General features: G+C 36.7%; 1 protein-coding gene across 1 annotated transcript in view; it reads right to left on the bottom strand.

Annotated features, from left to right (window-relative positions):
• The window catches only part of LOC138697963 (spondin-2-like), a 137,602-nt gene extending 122,744 nt beyond the window's left edge, over window positions 1-14,858 (bottom strand). Inside the window, exons 1-2 of the mRNA XM_069823587.1 lie at window positions 14,711-14,858; window positions 4,527-4,721 (exon numbers count right to left, since the gene is read on the bottom strand). Of these exons, the coding sequence (XP_069679688.1) occupies window positions 4,527-4,721; window positions 14,711-14,720 (205 nt within the window). The 5' untranslated portion in view covers window positions 14,721-14,858. The remainder of the gene's footprint in view (window positions 1-4,526; window positions 4,722-14,710) is intronic.
• Between the last annotated feature and the right edge of the window lie 3,245 nt (window positions 14,859-18,103).

Below are 18,103 nucleotides of genomic sequence, written 5' to 3'. Positions count from 1 at the left end.
TTCTGTACTTCATATCAATCTTTTTTCCTTCATTTTCTTTACACGTTAATTAAGAATTAACACTCTAATAGAATTTTCGACTATGATTCGTTCTAAACTAAATAAGTCTCAATTTCGAATAATTTAAAACAAAAATGTGTGTCTATGTTGAGATCTGGTTGAATTACGGGAAGGAGAATTAGTGAAGAACTTTAAAAAGTCACTTACTGTAAGTAATTTTGTTTCTTTATCTCTTTCTTTCTTGCTCTCTTTTTTTGCTCGACATGTTTTCCGTTATATTTATTCATTATTATTTTCTTTATTTATCTATTTAAATGTTTATTTCATTGTCAATTTTGGTCATGAAAAATCTAAAGATTACTCGGATGTTAGAATTAAATTCAAGAACTTACTTGACTAATTGTAACTTTTAACGAATTCAATTAAAAGGACCACAAAGTTTTCATATATCAACATAGGCCTATGCTACTGTGGAGCAGGTTTCCGTCCATAGCGGTGTAAAGACAGTTGAGGTGCAATTTCCACTGCCCACGCTTAATACAGTCTTTGTCCAACATAAGTTTTTATTCCACTTCGTTTCGATAGCATCTCAGACATGGAGAGATGATATACTCTTACAACATTCGGCTAACGGACCATGCGACCTAATGAGTTTAGTTTAAAATATGAAATATGACTAACTTCACTTGGTCCATAACTCATTATAGGTGTGCGGCGTAACGGAAGAGAAGACCTAAATCTTGGAAGGAAACTAAATTTGTGATAGTGATTTATATAACGTTGTTTTTAAATTTCAGAGGCTATTCGGAAGATAAACGAGGTGGTGATTAAGTAAAAATTCTGAAATTAGCTATGTTAAATAGAATTATAGGCTTACTATTCCTGTCCTAGTATCTTCATGAATAATACTGAGAATCGATGACAAAAAACAGGTACTGCAGATTGAACTTTCCCAATACCATCCGTTTTTTTAAGCATACAGATCTCAAATACTAGGCTACATTAAACGAGCAATTCTTGTATATTCGTGAATTTCATCTTAAAAAGGACCTAAGAACTTTGATGAAATGAGTTGAGACTACCGTTTTCGGTGAGAGAAAGCTTGAAATTGATTTATGGAATTAAATAACCAGATTGATTTCTGCGAACTAATAAACTGCTAATTATAAAATATAAATCTAAGGAGTATATTTACAAGTGGAACAAAAAGAGATTGCTTTAATATGTGAATGAATCTACATATGTTTAACCCCTCGACAGTGGCCCTGCGCCGCGATTCTGAATTATCTATGGAACTATACTACGAAGAAAGAAAAGTAGTGGCAATTATACCGAAAACATGGAAGACTTCAACACCGCAGCCGAATAGCCCTTACCTCAAAATCCAGAAATAAGCAAGTCCAAAATCTCCGTTTTGAAATATGAGATGAATGTTCCACTTTGCATACAACTTATGCCTTGCTTCCTTTGAATATCGAAATATATACGCAACTATCCACCCCTGCAATTCGGGAGTACTAACAACAAAACAGCATAAAATACGATATATGATGTATAATATGTATATGATACACAGAGTGTTTCCGGTCAGGTGTTACAAACTTTCAGGGATGATGGGGAAGGGCACATGTGTCAATTTGAGATAAGGAACCCTGGTCCGGAAATGACTGAGTCGAAAGTTATAAGCAAAAATAGTTGTGTGGAAATGAAATTGTAATTTGGCACCACGTGCCCTTCTTCCCTTAACCTTTGGAATAGTCGTGGAAAGATGGTATGGGCCGGATGTCTCCTACGTGGGTACTAGGCCCGAAACAATCTGTGAACTTGTCTACTGTTCCCATTGGCTCATACGTATTCGAAAATCAGGTCTGCATATTCCGCTCTCGTGTACTCCTTCATTTCACTAGGACTGATCGATTGGACACTGCAACTTGTACATATAAACTGCTGTCTACAGACGTGCATATCAGGACCGACCATGTCCGTCACACATTACGCTATCTGTATTGCTTTAGTGTATTTCCTGTCCCCACCCCTCAGACAGCGCACTGAACGGAATACTGTAGGTAGACAATGTAAACAATGTCAGATGAATACAGTATGTGTAAGATGTACAGATAAATACACATAAATAAGGTGTACAGAGGAATAAAACTGTTCACTTTCAAACAACTATTTTTGCTTGTAACTTTCAACTCAGTCATTTACAGACCAAGGTTCCTATTCTCAAATTGATACATGTGCCCTTCCCCATCATCCCTGAAAGTTTGTAACACTAGTCCGGAAACACCCTGTATAATATATGATATGATATGATATATGACATGATATGATATGATATATGATATGATATGATATATGATATGATATGATATGATATGATATGATATGATATGATATGATATGATATGATATGATATGATATGATATGATATGATATGATATATCGTCTTTGTTCCTGCAATAACTCCTACGTGCAAAATATAAAATTGTTCAGTAGGAATAAAAACACATTTATTCATTCATTTATTCATTTTATGGCAGTAGTACGCTAAATAGGAGACCGTAAATTCTTAAATTTTCGAAAGAAAGAAATATAATTACATATAGGAGATTTTATTATTTGCTGTATCACTATTTAAGTTATTTAATAGAGCAAAAATCTGAAAATTGATAAATATGTCACATAGGAATTATTGCAGGAACAACGATGATATGATATACACAAATAGGCCTACTTCAATTTATATTATGTACTTTTTATTGTCTAATCTCCCCTTAAATATTTCTCCTATATTTCATTTGCTGTTCTCTATTTGTTCATTAACTCTAGTATATCTAATATTATAGCCTATACTACTTTCAATCCCCCCTTTTTTCCCTCTCTAACTAATATTCACTATAATCACAATTTCACATAAAATCTATACATACGTGAAACAACCATAACCCGAAAATCCGTGTTTTGGCGCATACTTCCTTTTGCCTTCTGATGCAAATGCTACACAGTATGAGATTCTCTGATTCGTCTTAATCTTTATAATTTTGACTTAGTAACACTGTTTTTGGAAATAACATAGCAAAATAATAGTTATTTACGATACTAATGTCGAAACGTTTCATTTTACAATAAAAGACTGGAAACTTGTCAAAGAGGCCGCAGGCCGAGTTTGATAACCAGTCGAGTATTGTAATATGAAGTTACGACATGTGTATCGTACAAAGTTTTATTCGTTTTGATTAAAAAAAAATTAACGTAAAGCTGAATATTCTCTAAATGTAAAATTTTTATGGCTATATACATTTGCTGATCGATTCATGTAGAGGATCTTTACGAGAAACATTATAAGAATGTTATTATTGTCGGTACTGTTATCGTGACTAGTCAATATAAATATTACAAATATGAGCGTTAATGATATTGAATTAGCATTGACTTATTAAGTCAATAAAATCGAGACAGAGGTATGAAGAGAAATGGGAAGTTTGAACAGTGATATAAGAAAAGAAAAGGTGGAGAATGTTTCTGAAAAGGTTATACCGACATATCTTTCAATGAAAAGTAAAAATAAGAAATCAAGTTCTCTATGGACTCATTATTCTAAGCTGTGGTGTACAATCTAATTGCAGAAAAACGTGGACATCAGTAAGTATATACAATTGTTAGCTTTTTTAAAGCGGAAAAGTGAATTGTAAAAATGTTACCATTAATGTGTAGGCCTGTAACAAATAAAATTCTTGCTTTACGACACTCAGTGCGGTAAAGTTCACTTTACGACACCCAGTGCGATGAAGTTTACTTTACGACACTTAGTACGATAAAGTTCACTTTACGACATTCAGTGCGATGAAGTTGGTCATTACAATACTCGTTTCAATACAGTTATGTTTCACTTTACGTTATCAAAGCGGATAAAACATTTTTATTCTCCCTCCGGTCTCTTTACCAAGCGATGGTAAGATTTCTGGGTATGTATTGTATAATAAATTATCATTATTATGTTCTTTTTTGTATTTTATTTTCGGAAAAGAATAAAAATTTGTAATTACCCCAACTCAAGCAGATTATGTTCTTGATAGAACTGGGCCTACTTCAAACCCAAAAACAAGAAGTAGTTTATCTGTTTTATCTGAAGAACAATTTATTACTCATATTAGGTCAGGAAATGGAGCTGAACAACATGGAGTTGTAATGATTATTAATACGCAAAGATTTTGTAGAATGAAATGTAAAGTGCAGAGCACTCTCTAATTTATGGAGAAATAGAAAGACTTTTCACTTCTCAAATATTGACAAATTAAAAGTTAAATGTTGCGAAGTTGAAAGTTCAATGGTGGAATAGACCTGAGGTCTCCAGTATGGAGAGTGGAAGTCACAAATGTAAGTTCTTTAATTCCCCCCTCCCTTTTACACCTTTAATTCCTCCTTTAATTTTGCTAGCACTCGCTGCAAGGATTTCTGTTCAGCCGTCAAGTAAGTTATCTAAAAGAAAGCACTGAACTTTGAACAAGAAGTGTGAACTCACCGACGAGTCTGGACCACTGCGCGGGCGGCCTCCACTCCGGGTATTGTTTGGGGAAGAGGTCGCGGGTCCAGTGCGTCTCCACGTGCAGCTTGTACACTGCCAGGCGATCCTCGTCACAGCGCTGACGGCCCACTTTCAGCGCCCCCGCCGCCAGCACCCACCACAGGGCGCACCACGCACACAGCTTCCAGCTAACTGAGAACAAACCGGTAGTCAGATATAATTTGATCGTGAAACCTCTGCTTGTTAAGCTAGTAGGCTTGCAAATCGAATTCTAGGAGTTTGGCAAGTACAGTGTAAGCAACTTCATCAGTGGCGGGTTGTGAAGTTCGATTTCAATATTACTTCTAGCGGAAAGAAATTCTTGTGCTGCTATCTCAATACTACGACGAATACAATATGTTCTATTAACCCATGAGAGTGAGAAAGCCCTTTTCCTATTCAAGGTGTAAGGCCTGAAAACCTAGAACATTATTGTCGTCATTCGCTTCATCGTCATAATCGTCACTGTCATCGTCACACTCCTTCGATGTCTTCGTCGTCACCGTCCTCCTCATCGTTATTGTCACCATCCGCAATACCTTTGTCTTCGTCGCACCATCCTCCTCGTCGCTTTCGTCATCATCACCATCCTCCTCGTCGTCTTTGTCGTCACCGTCTTCCTAGTCGTTACAATACTCTTCATCCTTTTCTTCGTCGTCACAATTCTCTTCATAGTCTTCGTCATCGTCACAGTTCTCTTTCCCCCCTTCTTCGTCGCCACAGGTCTCATCGGCATTTTCGTCGTCACACTTCTCTTCATCGTCTTCTTCGTCGTCACACTTCTCTTCATCGTCTTCTTCGTCGTCACAATTCTCTTCATCGTCTTCGTCGTCACACTTCTCTTCATCGTCTTCTTCGTCGTCACACTTCTCTTCATTGTCTTCTTCGTCGTCACAGTTCTCTTCATCGTCTTCTTCGTCGTCACAGTTCTCTTCGTCGTCTTCTTCGTCGTCACAGTTCTCTTCATCGTCTTCTTTGTCGTCACAGTTCTCTTCATCGTCTTCTTCATCGTCACAGTTCTCTTCATCGTCTTCTTCGCCGTCACTGTTCTCTTCATCGTCTTCTTCGCCATTACAGCTCTCTACACCGTCTTCTTCACCATCATAGACATCATAGTTCTTTTTACAATCTTATTCGTCGTCACAGTTCTCTTCATCGTCTTCTTCGTCGTCACAGTTCGCACATGTCTATTTATTGCCTTCTTCGTAGTCACAGTTTTCTCCGCCGCCTTATTCGTCGTTGCAGTTCCTTCATTGTCTTCTTCGTTGTCACAGTTCTCATCCTCTTCTTAGCCGTTACAGTTCTCTTCGTCTTCTTCGTCGTCACAGTTCTCTTCATCGTCTTCTTCGCCGTCACAGTTATCTTTGTCATCTTTGTCTTCACAGTTCTCACCGTCTTCTTCGTCGTAACAGTTCTCTTCATCGTCGTCACAGTTCTCTTCATGTCTTCTTTTCCGTCACAGTTATCTTCGTCTTCTTCTTTGTCTTCACAGTTCTCATCGTCTTCTTCGTCTTCACAGTTATCGTCTTCGTCGTCACAGTTCTCTTCATCGTCTTCTTCGTCGTCACAGTTCTCTTCATCGTCTTCTTCGTCGTCACACTTCTCTTCATCGTCTTCTTCGTCGTCACAGTTCTCTTCATCGTCTTCTTCGTCGTCACAGTTCTCTTCATCGTCTTCTTCGTCGTCACACTTCTCTTCATCGTCACAGTTATCTTCATCGTCTTCTTCTTCGTCTTCACAGTTCTCTTCGTCTACTTCACCGTCATAGTTCTCGTCTTCTTCACCGTTACAGTTCTTTTCATTGTTTTCAACATCATAGTTCTCTTCGACTTTGTCGTCACAGTTTTCTCCATTGTCTTCGTCGTCGTCGTCACAGTTTTCACCGTCTCCTTCGCCGTCAAGTACTCTTTATCGTCTTCATCGTCACGGTTTTTTCATAGTATTCGCTGTCATAGTTCTTTTCGTCTTCGTCATCACAGTTCTCATAGTTCTCTTTGTCGTCTTCTTCGTCGTCACAGTTCCCTTCATCGACTCCTTCGTCGTCACAGTTCTCTCCATCATATTCGTCGTCACAGTTTTCTTCACAGTCTTTTCATTGCCTTTTCTGTCACAGTTCTCTTCATCGTCTTCTTCGTCGTCACAGTTCTCTTCATCGTCTTCTTCCCCGCACAGTTCTCTTCATCGTCGACAGTCCTCTTCGTCTTCTTCGTCGTCATAGTTCTCTTCATCGTCTTCTTCGTCGTCGTCGTCGTCGTCACAGTTCTCTTTGTAGTCCTTTTCGTCATCATCATAGTTCTCTTCGTCGTCACCGTCCTCATCGTCTACTATAGGCCTACGTCAAATTTTTAACCGGAGTCCGCCACTTATAGTGGCTTCCTAATTTTTCCCAACATAAACTTGGTTGATTTCGTTACAGATCCTTGAAAAATTTCTTGGATATATATCCGGAAATTGAACCCGGCACCTCCTAGTTCACATTAAGGAATTTAGCCATTACACCAAAAGGTCGGTATGTACAACTACTGACACAGAAGGAATTAAAAATCAAGTCCAGTATTTTATTTATTTTCCACTAAAATTGCCTTTATATGCATTCCAAGAAATTAAACTTTATCATGTACCAACTTATTTAATTTGAGCTGTCTAAGGATTTATATTTTATTGAAATAAAATATAAAATAATCTATCACACGCATCACGATATAAAAACTGAATTGTTGTGAAACTCTTAAAGCTTCTGAGAACGCATGTGCCACCTTCATAACACAGATTTTTTTTTTATATATAGAAAGGTCATTAAAATTTTGAACACAAAATGTGGCCATTCCACTGAAAATATGTTGTCACAATTGCTGAGACTACTCATTTGAAGTAACAATTTTATTATAGATACACTGCTTTGTAATTGCCGCCTGCCTGTGAGAAGAGGAAATGTCACGAGTTGCTTTGCTGTTGCAAAAATTCATTATTAATTTATAGAAGAAGATTCGAAAGTCTTTAAGAAGATAGTCAATTACATCTATTTCCTAGTTTTCAGTTAAATATAGCTCTTTCAAGGTTTTCTAGGAAGGAAACTAATTGCGGTTCATTACACGACACAAAGGCAAATTAGTCTTAATTTATCTTCTTTCACTTTCGTAACGCCCACAACTTGATCTACAGCGCAATAATTAAAATCTAAGCGCTTTTAAAAAGTTAATGTCTCATTAATTTCTTTGATAAATTCCAGTTAATATAGGGTAAGATCTAAGAAGTTACTCTAAATTTGGGAAGTGTTATAAAATATATTTTTCAAATAATTAATGTTCAATGAAACGGAAATAATTCTGAATAAAATAGAGACTGATTTATTATGAATGAAACTGATATCAAAATGAAAGGAATATAAGGAAAAAATCGTAGCACTGATTTTACCTTACAAGATCATTTGTGTATAAAAAATACTTTTTCACAAACCTTAGCATTCAATCGTATATAACCAATATTGATGTCTGGATTGCTCCGAGATACTCAGTTTCTCATACTTTTTAGTGGTTTATTTTACGACGCTTTATCAACTGCTGTGGCTATCTAGAGTATGTATGGTATGAAGGTGGTAATGCCAGCGAAATGAGTCCAGCGCCGAAAGTTGGGTACCGATAACTTTGCTTTCATTTGCTTTTAAGGTACTTATCTACCCTTGGGAGAAAAATGTGCAATTTTTATCCAGTTTTGGAGAACGGTTTTTTCCCCTGATTATTTGACATAACATTAGGGACTTTTACACAAAATAAAACCTTCAAATATATTTGAGATGGCAGGGGTGCAATTTTTTTAAAGCGAAAATTGAAATTTGTTTGTTTTAGTCCTTGGTCCACAGTTTTTATGTTACAAGAAAATTTCTTTCACTGCCTTATTCCTAAGAGAACACAGAGTAAGTTGTGGAAACAGTTTTTCCCTATCTTATCCCATTACTATTTTATTTTATTTTTTGAAAATTTCAAACATAAAAATAAAATAATAATAATGGAATAGGTATGTCCGTCAGAATGCTTATCAAAATCACAATGCTATAATTAGCAAAATATTACAACATTTACAGTGTTAAACGTTTTCGGCATAAACTGTCATCTTCAGAATACGTAACAATACAAGAATATGAATAATTCATGTGGAAACGTTATGGCTAAGATACATGTTGGTTACATATTAAAATGTTTAAAACTAGATTGTTATGACATGGACATATAAAATGAATGATAAAATAAAAATTACATGATTCAAATATATGTATATATATATACATATAGTCTTTCTACAGAAGTTAGCATACGGTGCGATTTAATGACCTGACTGACAATGGCACCGTGTGCTAACTTCTATATATATATATATATATATATATATATATATATATATATATATATATATATATATATATATATATATATATATACATATGAATCATGATTCCAATTCCGATGCCGGACCGAATCCCCTCAGTTTAAGTTCTACCTCTCAGTTTTCCCTTTGGTGGCCTACTCTTATGTACTGTGTCACAGAATATGTGACAGTGGCACAATGTCCAACGCACTATGTACAGAGGTGCGCTCATTACGAGTGACTAAGTGGACGGGATCCGACGGGATGGGCCCTGTCTTGAATCACTAAGTGATTACTTACGAATATCATATTATAATGATGTACCGAAGTACATATGATTTTTCCGTGCAGGAATTCTGCGTTACCATATGATGAAGGATAGAACTGAAATCCGGTGTGGCTTAATGGATAAAGCATCAGCACGTAGAGCTGAAAGCTCGGGTTCGAGTCCTGGTGTCGGAGAGAATTTTTCTCTTTCTATCCATCCTTCATCATATGGTAACACAGAATTTCCGCACGGAAATATCATATGTACTTGGATACATCATAATAATTACTGTCTCAGCCGGGAAAAGTGAAGTGGGGAGTTAAGGGTTAGTCTGCAGTGACTCGATTGAGGTATTAGCACCCAGACCTGATCTACAGTTAAGGCTGGTTCACAATAAATCGAGAACGGAAACGACAACTAGAACGAGAACGGAAATAATGTTAAAATAAATGTATTTAAATGTTAGCTTTCACAATAGTTTATTGTGAATGCTTACATTTAAATACATATTCCTTAACAATATTTCAGTTCTCGTTCTCGTTGTTGTTTTCGTTCCCGGTTTATTGTGAACCAACCTTTACATGGCGTCACTCGTAGGGGACGAGGCTTGGGTGAATGACACAAGTACCCTCCTTTGAGAAAACAAGAAATGTATACTTAAATAGTTAGAGGATGACAACAGTAAGAATAGCCGAGGTACAGTGAAAACAATTGCCTTCGTCATCATCATCATCATCAACTTCACGATTATCAAGTTTGTCAACAAAACTTTATCAACATCAATTTTATAATCAGTTTCGCCATCGACTTGGAAAAATCCGTGCCATTGACTAGTTTCTTCGTCATTCTATAAGGCTTTTGATTCAATACTTCACATTCACGAACAACAGAACTTCCCTGGTCACGCGGCCAGCAAGAATAATTGCCTCCGCTTTGAGATCGGTGAACTCTATAATAAACTAGTATAGAGCTGACTATTTAAAACTAGCAGGACGAACACAGGGAAGGAGATACATGTCCTGAATCGAAACAAATTCTTACCGCCGAACTTGCAGCTAGAAAATTCACAGCATGCACCACAGTCGTCAACCGCTTTGTCAAAACTCTCAGGATCTGGCCGGATTCGAACCGCATTCCACTTGAATGAATAGCGTCGGTACTTGAACCCGGATCTTCGGAACTAATAGCAGTTACCAAGACACTCGTAAAGGAGCTCCTAGTCAGTAAAGGCTGGTTCACAATAAACCGGGAACGGAAACGACAACGAGAATGTTCAAATAAATGCATTTAAATACATTTATTTTAACATATTTCCGTTCTCGTTCTCGTTGTCGTTTCCGTTCCCTGTTTATTGTGAACCACCTTAACTAAGTTCAATCCATAAGGAGATATTGTTTGCTTATCTTACTCTAATCAGCGGTAAAAGGTGCAATTACTGTAAACATGTTTGAAAGTGGAGCTCATTATCATCGAATGTAACGTGAAGTCACAGTAGCGGGTTTAACCCGGCCAAAGAAATTATTGTTTATACTCGTATTGTCAATGTAATTTCATATTTTTAGTGAGTTATTTTACAACGTTGTATCAACATATATATGGTTGTTTAGCTTCTGCATGTTATGAAGGTGATAATACCAGGGAAATGAGGCCAGGATCCAGCACCGAAAGTTAAGGCTGATTCACAATAAACCGTGCACGGAAACGAGAATGAGAACGGATTTTTTTAAATAAATGTATTTATATGAGCATTCACAATTAACGAGAAGCTTGCCGGAACCCGGGAACGGAGAGTTGACCAAGTTTTAACTTTGCTGTTTTCGTTTCCGATCACAGCCTACTAGATTCATTCTGTTATAAAAAATCTATTTGGTCGTCGTATATTTTGTAGCAAGGAGCCGTGACATAATACATTGTCCATTCATTGCTTGTAACTAAAGACTGGTCCACAATAAACAGGGAACGGAAACGACAATGACAACGGAAATATCGTTAAAATAAATGTATTTAAATGTGAGTTTGCTGGAGCCCGAGAACGGGAACGTGAAAGTTATATATATGCCACGTACAGTATTCTTAAATATTCCGGGTCTTAAATTTCGAAGTTGATTAACCTGTGTTTATGTTGGCTGGCTTGTACTCATGAGAGAATGCCATTGGTCAAGTATACACAAATAACATCAGAATGCGTAATATCGACTTTACTTATCGTTACTGACATACATATCGATATACATAACCGTTTCCGTTCTCGGATTATTGTAAATAAAAAATCTTCACGTTCATATTTTCCGCTTCATATTCTAGTTCTGGTTCTCGTTCCCGGTTTATTGTGGACCAGCCTTATCCAGCATTTGCTCTTAATGGGTTGAGGTAAAACCCCGGAAAAAATCTCAACCAGGTAACTTGTCCCAGGACCACGATTTTTACCCGGACCCGCTCGTATCACGGTCAGGCAAGCTAACTGTTACTCCATAGCGTTGGCGGTCATTTCATATTATTTTCTTAAATTTACACTCAGTGCCACGCTAAGCCCACGTCGCAAAAGTCTATGTTCGTCCAGTGTAAATAAATAAACAATACGGCAATAAAATAGACTCCGCTAGAAGTAAAAAAAGTACTGGCATATTTCAATATTATTTAGCCTACTATTGCTGTATCTAATTAATAAACTGAATACTGAATTACATGAAACCTTTGAAACTCATTCCTACAAACCTTTCATTTAAAAGACGAGTCAAATTTATATCTTCAAAATGAAGCATTAAGTAGGTCTACTGCAAACTGTACAAATATGTAAAAGTAGTAGATATGCTTTATTCTATGAAATTTGTATAACTTACATAGATAGTTTGTAAGAGCAGCATTACTTTAAAAAATTTCTTAAGTCTGAATAACTGGTTTTATTAAAAATTAACTACTTGCTAATAAAATGAAAAATTTTCGTCTGCTGCTGATCTGCAGCTAACCACGAGGTTTCAGAATACAGATGAATTGTGCAACAATTATTCAGTTAAAATAATGAATTTAACAACTATAATTATTTTATTTCAGTAATGTAACACCAAATCAAACTTTCCACATATTATCTAATAGGTACCGCAAATTTTAAGGCGGCCGGGTAGCTCAGTTGGTAGAGCAGCTGGCTACGGACTGGAAGGTCCGGGGTTCAATCCCAGGTGGTGACAGGTGGTTCACTCAGCCTCCTATAAAATTGAGTACCGGGTCCTTCCCGGAGGTTAAAGGCGGACAGAGCGTGGTGCCGACCAGACCACCTCATCTAGTGCCGAGGTCATGGAAAGCATGGGGCTCTACCTCCATGCCCCCCCCCCCCAAGTGCCTTCATGGCATGTTACGGGGATACCTTACCGCAAATTTTACAGAATTTTCCTAAAATCACACTGAACATAAATGCCTTTTTAATTTATAAATGTTTTCTGTAAATAATTTAATGGATTTATTTTAACATATAACAAAACAAACTTAGAGTATACTATTAATAATTTAGTACTATGATGGAATGATTTTAGCGAATATAAAGTGGTAGGAAAGTGACTTAGTTAAGGAGATATTCTGAGGCATTTTTACAAAAGTGAAAAAATACGGATTGTCTAACAATAAGTGAGATTAAAGCTCATACAATTCCAGTAACGTCACAGTGAATTTAATCTTACCTAAATTCGTAACTTCGTAATACTTGTACTGACGATTGTTAAATTTAAAACCAACAAATATATTTATATCACAGTCTAGTATATACAGTCGCGAAGCTCAATACGTAGTAAATATGCAAACATTAGGTAGTTGCTCGCCACTAGGATCGCTAGTATCGCCTCATTACAGGCAATGCAAAATAGAACCGCCACAGTCTATTGTTTCTAGCACCCTCAAAACTCAAGCTTCGTGACTGTATACAGTAGACTGTGCTTATATACTATTTTATAATAAACTTTTAATTATGGTTTTCACTGGCAAATGCAGTCTTGAAAACAATATCCACTATTTGAAAAAATTATCCTGGCATTTTCCTGAAGAAAGTACGAAAAAAATTGCGTTTCTTTTATAATTATAATAACTTTGTAAAATATAATTTTATATATATATATATATGACCATGGATGTAACACAAGAGAAACTGAGCATATATGACGAAAAAAGATATATTTTTAAATGGGATAAATTTACAAAATCATTTTGATCTACGTGCCTTGTCAACTCCTCCGTAATTCCCGAAATCTCATGTTTTATTCTAAGTTTCTCCTGCATTTTTTCTTCAATTCAAAATAATAATTACTCGTCACAAGTATTACATAGATTTTGCACGAGAACTCTCATATTGAACTTAATTATAATGTATAATTGCAACGGGAATGATTTATCAGTTTGACAGCCTACCAAACAAGCATAAGAAATTTTAACTTAATCAACATGTTCACATAATATCAAGCATGTGTCAGATATAAAATGTCTGCAGTTAGTTATACAATAATTCAAAGTTATGTCAGTACTTCGTATAAAATTATACCAACTGTCTAAATAAAATGATGTCTATACCCTGATTTCCCTCATTTTTATAACAAAAATGGTTGGCAACCCTATTCCAACCGTTTTCAGAAGTAAGAAAGTGACATTACAAGAAACACTGGTGAAAAAAAATATACTTTTTAATGTGCCGGTAGATACCTAACCTAACTTTATCCCTTCACTAAATCCCGTTACGTTTAATGTTGGCAGTACAGTAATTTGTATAAAATTATACCATGTGTCTGAATAAAATTACCTCGATGCCCTGTTTTCTTCATTTTTATAAGAAAAACAGTTGGTAATCCTATTCTAATCCCTAATGAAGTAAGAGAGGAATATTACAATAAACACTATTGACAGAAAGATACTTTTAAAGCTCCGGTAGATACCTAACCTAACCTTATATCTTCACTAAATTCCGTTACGTTTAAAGTTATGTCCGTACTTTGTGTAAAATTATACCATATATCTGAATAAAATTACGTCGATGTCATGCTTTTCCTCATTTTTATAAGAAAAAGGTTGGCAACCCTATTCTAACCTCTTTCATAAGTAAGAGTGGCAAGAAATACTAGTGACAAAGAGAAACTTTTTAATGTGCCGGTAAATACCTAACCTAACTTCATCTTTTCACTAAATTCCATTACAATTAAAGTTATGTCAGTACTTTTTGTACAATTATACCGTCTATCTGAATAAAATTACATCTATGTCCTGATTTTCCTCATTTTTTATAAGAAAAATAGTTGAAAATCTTATTCTAGCTCCTTCTGAAGTAACAGAAGAACATTACAATAAACACTAGTGACAGAAAGATACTTTTTAATGTGCCGGTAAATATCTAACCTAACCTTATCTCTTCACTAAATTCCGATACGGTCAATGAGACGTGAACTTTACGAACAACACTGTAAAATCCAACGACTCTGATATCTGTGCGTGAATCTGGCTAGCTATTGCCGCGTGCTTGCCATTGCGGTAGGTTAGTTACCTGCTCCCATGCTGCACTGTTCAAGACGTCTTGCTGGCAGCACCGATACAAGCAGACTGATTCCCTAGCCAGCAGCGGAGTACTATAACAGCAGACACAGGCAGCCAGGTTTATGTGAATGGCATTCACCATTCCTTGGCATTTTTTATAAGGATACTTGGTACGTCACATATGTGGTAGGAGAATTATTAATAAAAAATACGCTCTATACCCCCACTACTTAGTAAATTATTCCCCATCACGGTCGTTGCCATAGTAACATCATAATACACAGAGAGGCAAAGTAAAAATCCTTGAATGAGATTGTTCCTGGAGTGGGGAAGCATAGACATGTAAGAATGGTACACACCTCACATGTTTTATTTCATTTTTTATTGACGTATGTTTGCCCATGTCTTTGTTACACAATTTAACGTCATTCATTCATTTCTCTCCATTGCGACCCAAACGGTGTACACTGGATACAGATGCAGATGTCTTGAGTTCAATTCCTTGCAGAAACCTATTCCTCTTTCTTTTATGGGATTTGGGTGTGAATGTTCTCTTTGAAGCACTGATCATGCGCCATGATGATCACGTAACCAGGAAGTTTAAATTCTTCCTACTTTCTCATCATACGAAAAACACTTTTTTTATTGTTTTCCCCTAACTCTAAGGCGAAAGCCAGGCAATCACTTGGCAAACCTTCAGATTCAACTCGCCAGAACCTCATCTTGCTATCGCATATTTCAGCGACGCTAAATAAACTGAAGTCGATACAGCGTCGCTAAATAATAATCTATTGAAAATTATACATCATCATCATCATCTACTGCATGGTAGGCCATCTGGCCTGTACCGACACTTATCTTGCTATCGACATCAGGCCATAAGAGTTTTTCATGAAACTACACTTTTACATCAAACCTGATACAGGTACCTAGAACTTTGCTTCTGATATCTCTAATATGTTTATCTGTTTGTCAATTCTTCCCTGCGATGTCTATGTGGACTAAACCTCCGGCCTATTACGCAGGCGAATGGTTTGAATCCCTGTCACGTCTGGATTATTTCGTTGAAAATCCATAGTGACAGTTGATGTGCACAAGGCCACAGTTGGTTTTATTCGGGGTCCTCCCGTTTCCCTACGTTAGGTATCATTCCGTCACGAGCACCATTAACACTATAGGCCTAGCACTCCCTTATCGCCGACTGTTTCGGACGGGATTGTGGTAGCTTATTCGCACCCCAAATACACAGAGAATCTTAAGGTAGTTGATGTAGGTTGGGAGTGCGCTTACCAGGGATACAGTAAAATAGACCAAGGATGGTCTCCTTGCTGGGTTAGAATTAAATCATGTGAGTAAATTCATTCGGAAATTATGTCCTTTACAAAATCGGTTTTTCTTTTTAAGAATTACAAAAAATGGCGATATAATGGAAGTCGGGTATAATTATACCTTATTAGAGAACATTTTCTTTATACAGGGTGATTCACGAGGAAAGGTAAAAAATTTAGGATGTGAATTCTGAAGTCATTGAGTGAAAACGTTCATATGAATATAGGTCCATTTTTGAACGGTTACGGAGATATGGCTCTTAGATTTCACAAAAACTTCTGAGATTCCATTGTACTAACTCGCATTCAGAGACAGATAACGGACAAATTTAAAGTTTATATTCATGTATGCATACATACCTAATATTCTAGAAATCGGGGTCGATGTTTTCGCACATTTTCAAAGGTATCTCCTTCTGCTTCAATGCATTGTTGAGCTTGGGCGTGAATCGCGCTCATCGCTCGGGAGAGTTGCACGTGGCTGTCTTTATGCTGCATCCAAAATACGATCGATTACCGCCTCTCTCGTTTCCCCCTCCCTCTGCTATACCAAGTCTTTCATCCAACCACATAGACAGTAAGTACTCTTCGATATGGTACCCTTCTGTTCGGAAAGCGTCGTTCATATTCAGCGACGGCACGCAAGGAACTTTCATCGCACAAACCATAAACATACACAATAACGGCGTATTCTGTAGTCGAAAATTTATAAGGCATCTTGAAAAACACAACTTAACTCTTCCGATAACTGTACCTGTATAACTACTGTACTGTAGGTAGCTGACTGAACTGCTGTTAACTGATAAGTGGTAGCGTATTTGTTGCGACATTTGTAATGCCCCACCACCCGGTTTGTTTCTCTTCTCTTATCTACATCGCTCACAATGCAGATTCCAATGTTACGTCATTCATTGCGATTGGTGATCTTGTCTAACGTCAGCACCATATGGTAACGTCTGATTCATATTGGGGCGAGACGTTTTACCAAAAAAAATGCATCTAGCTCCGCCATCGTTCGAAATCGGACCTATGTTCATATGAACTTTTTCACTCAAAATGGCCTAAGATATCGTACCCTAAATTTTTTACCTTTCCTCGTGAATCACCTTGTATAAGATGGAGTGACAGATGTAAGAGTAGACATATAGATTCTTTTTTTTTAGTTGGTTATTTAACGACACTGTATAAACTACTAGATTATTTAGCGTCGATGTAATTAGTGATAACGAGATGGTATTTGGCGAGATGAGGCCGAGAATTCGCCCTAGATTTTCGGATATTCGCCTTATGGTTGGGGAAAACTTCAGAAAAAATCAATCAGGTAATCAGCCCAAGCAGGAATCGAACCCGCGCCCGAGCTCAACTCCGGATTGGCAGACAAGTGCCTTAGCTGACTGAACTACCAAAAACTGTTAAGACAGAATTTTTTTTCACACAAAATAGAATTATAACTCCAATAGGAATATAAAAATGCGTTGTTCTATAATACTGTAAATCACAACACAAACGCGCACAACAGAGACGGACTGAAAATTGACTTGAGAGCTGTCGGAATCTGTCGTAACTAGCGAGAGGCATAATGCCGGGACACGCATCATTCCCGCCCGTCAACTAGTTTTCACAGTAGTGGGGGACATCTTGGCTCGAACACTCTGTAGTTACACATATTTTAATTAATGCACAAAATAAATCAGCACCATGCAATATAGCTTGAGCATAATTATGTGATAGATCATTAGGCATGCAAATAGTACTATGCATAAACGTATCGGTGCAAGGACCACAATCTGAAAAGAGCTACATTGAACAGTCTCATCTTTAGTGAAACCAGAGCTAACTTCTATTATTCTTAACACTTTTAACTGCTACTAATAAAATGATTATCACACGAATATGTTATTTCAAAGAATATTTTCGTTTGAAAGTAATTCTGTTAATTTATCGTAATACCACGAATGCTGTTAATTAGGCTATAAAGGATTGTTTAGATTATTTCTCGAAATTATGTAAGTTATATTAACATTAACAGATTAGGTACATAAATAAGAAATAAGACGTTTAAAACAATAGGTCTA

Source organism: Periplaneta americana, chromosome 4, assembly GCF_040183065.1.
Source record: "Periplaneta americana isolate PAMFEO1 chromosome 4, P.americana_PAMFEO1_priV1, whole genome shotgun sequence".
NCBI classification, from domain to species: Eukaryota; Metazoa; Arthropoda; class Insecta; order Blattodea; family Blattidae; genus Periplaneta; species Periplaneta americana.
This window is presented reverse-complemented; position numbering and strand designations above follow the sequence as displayed.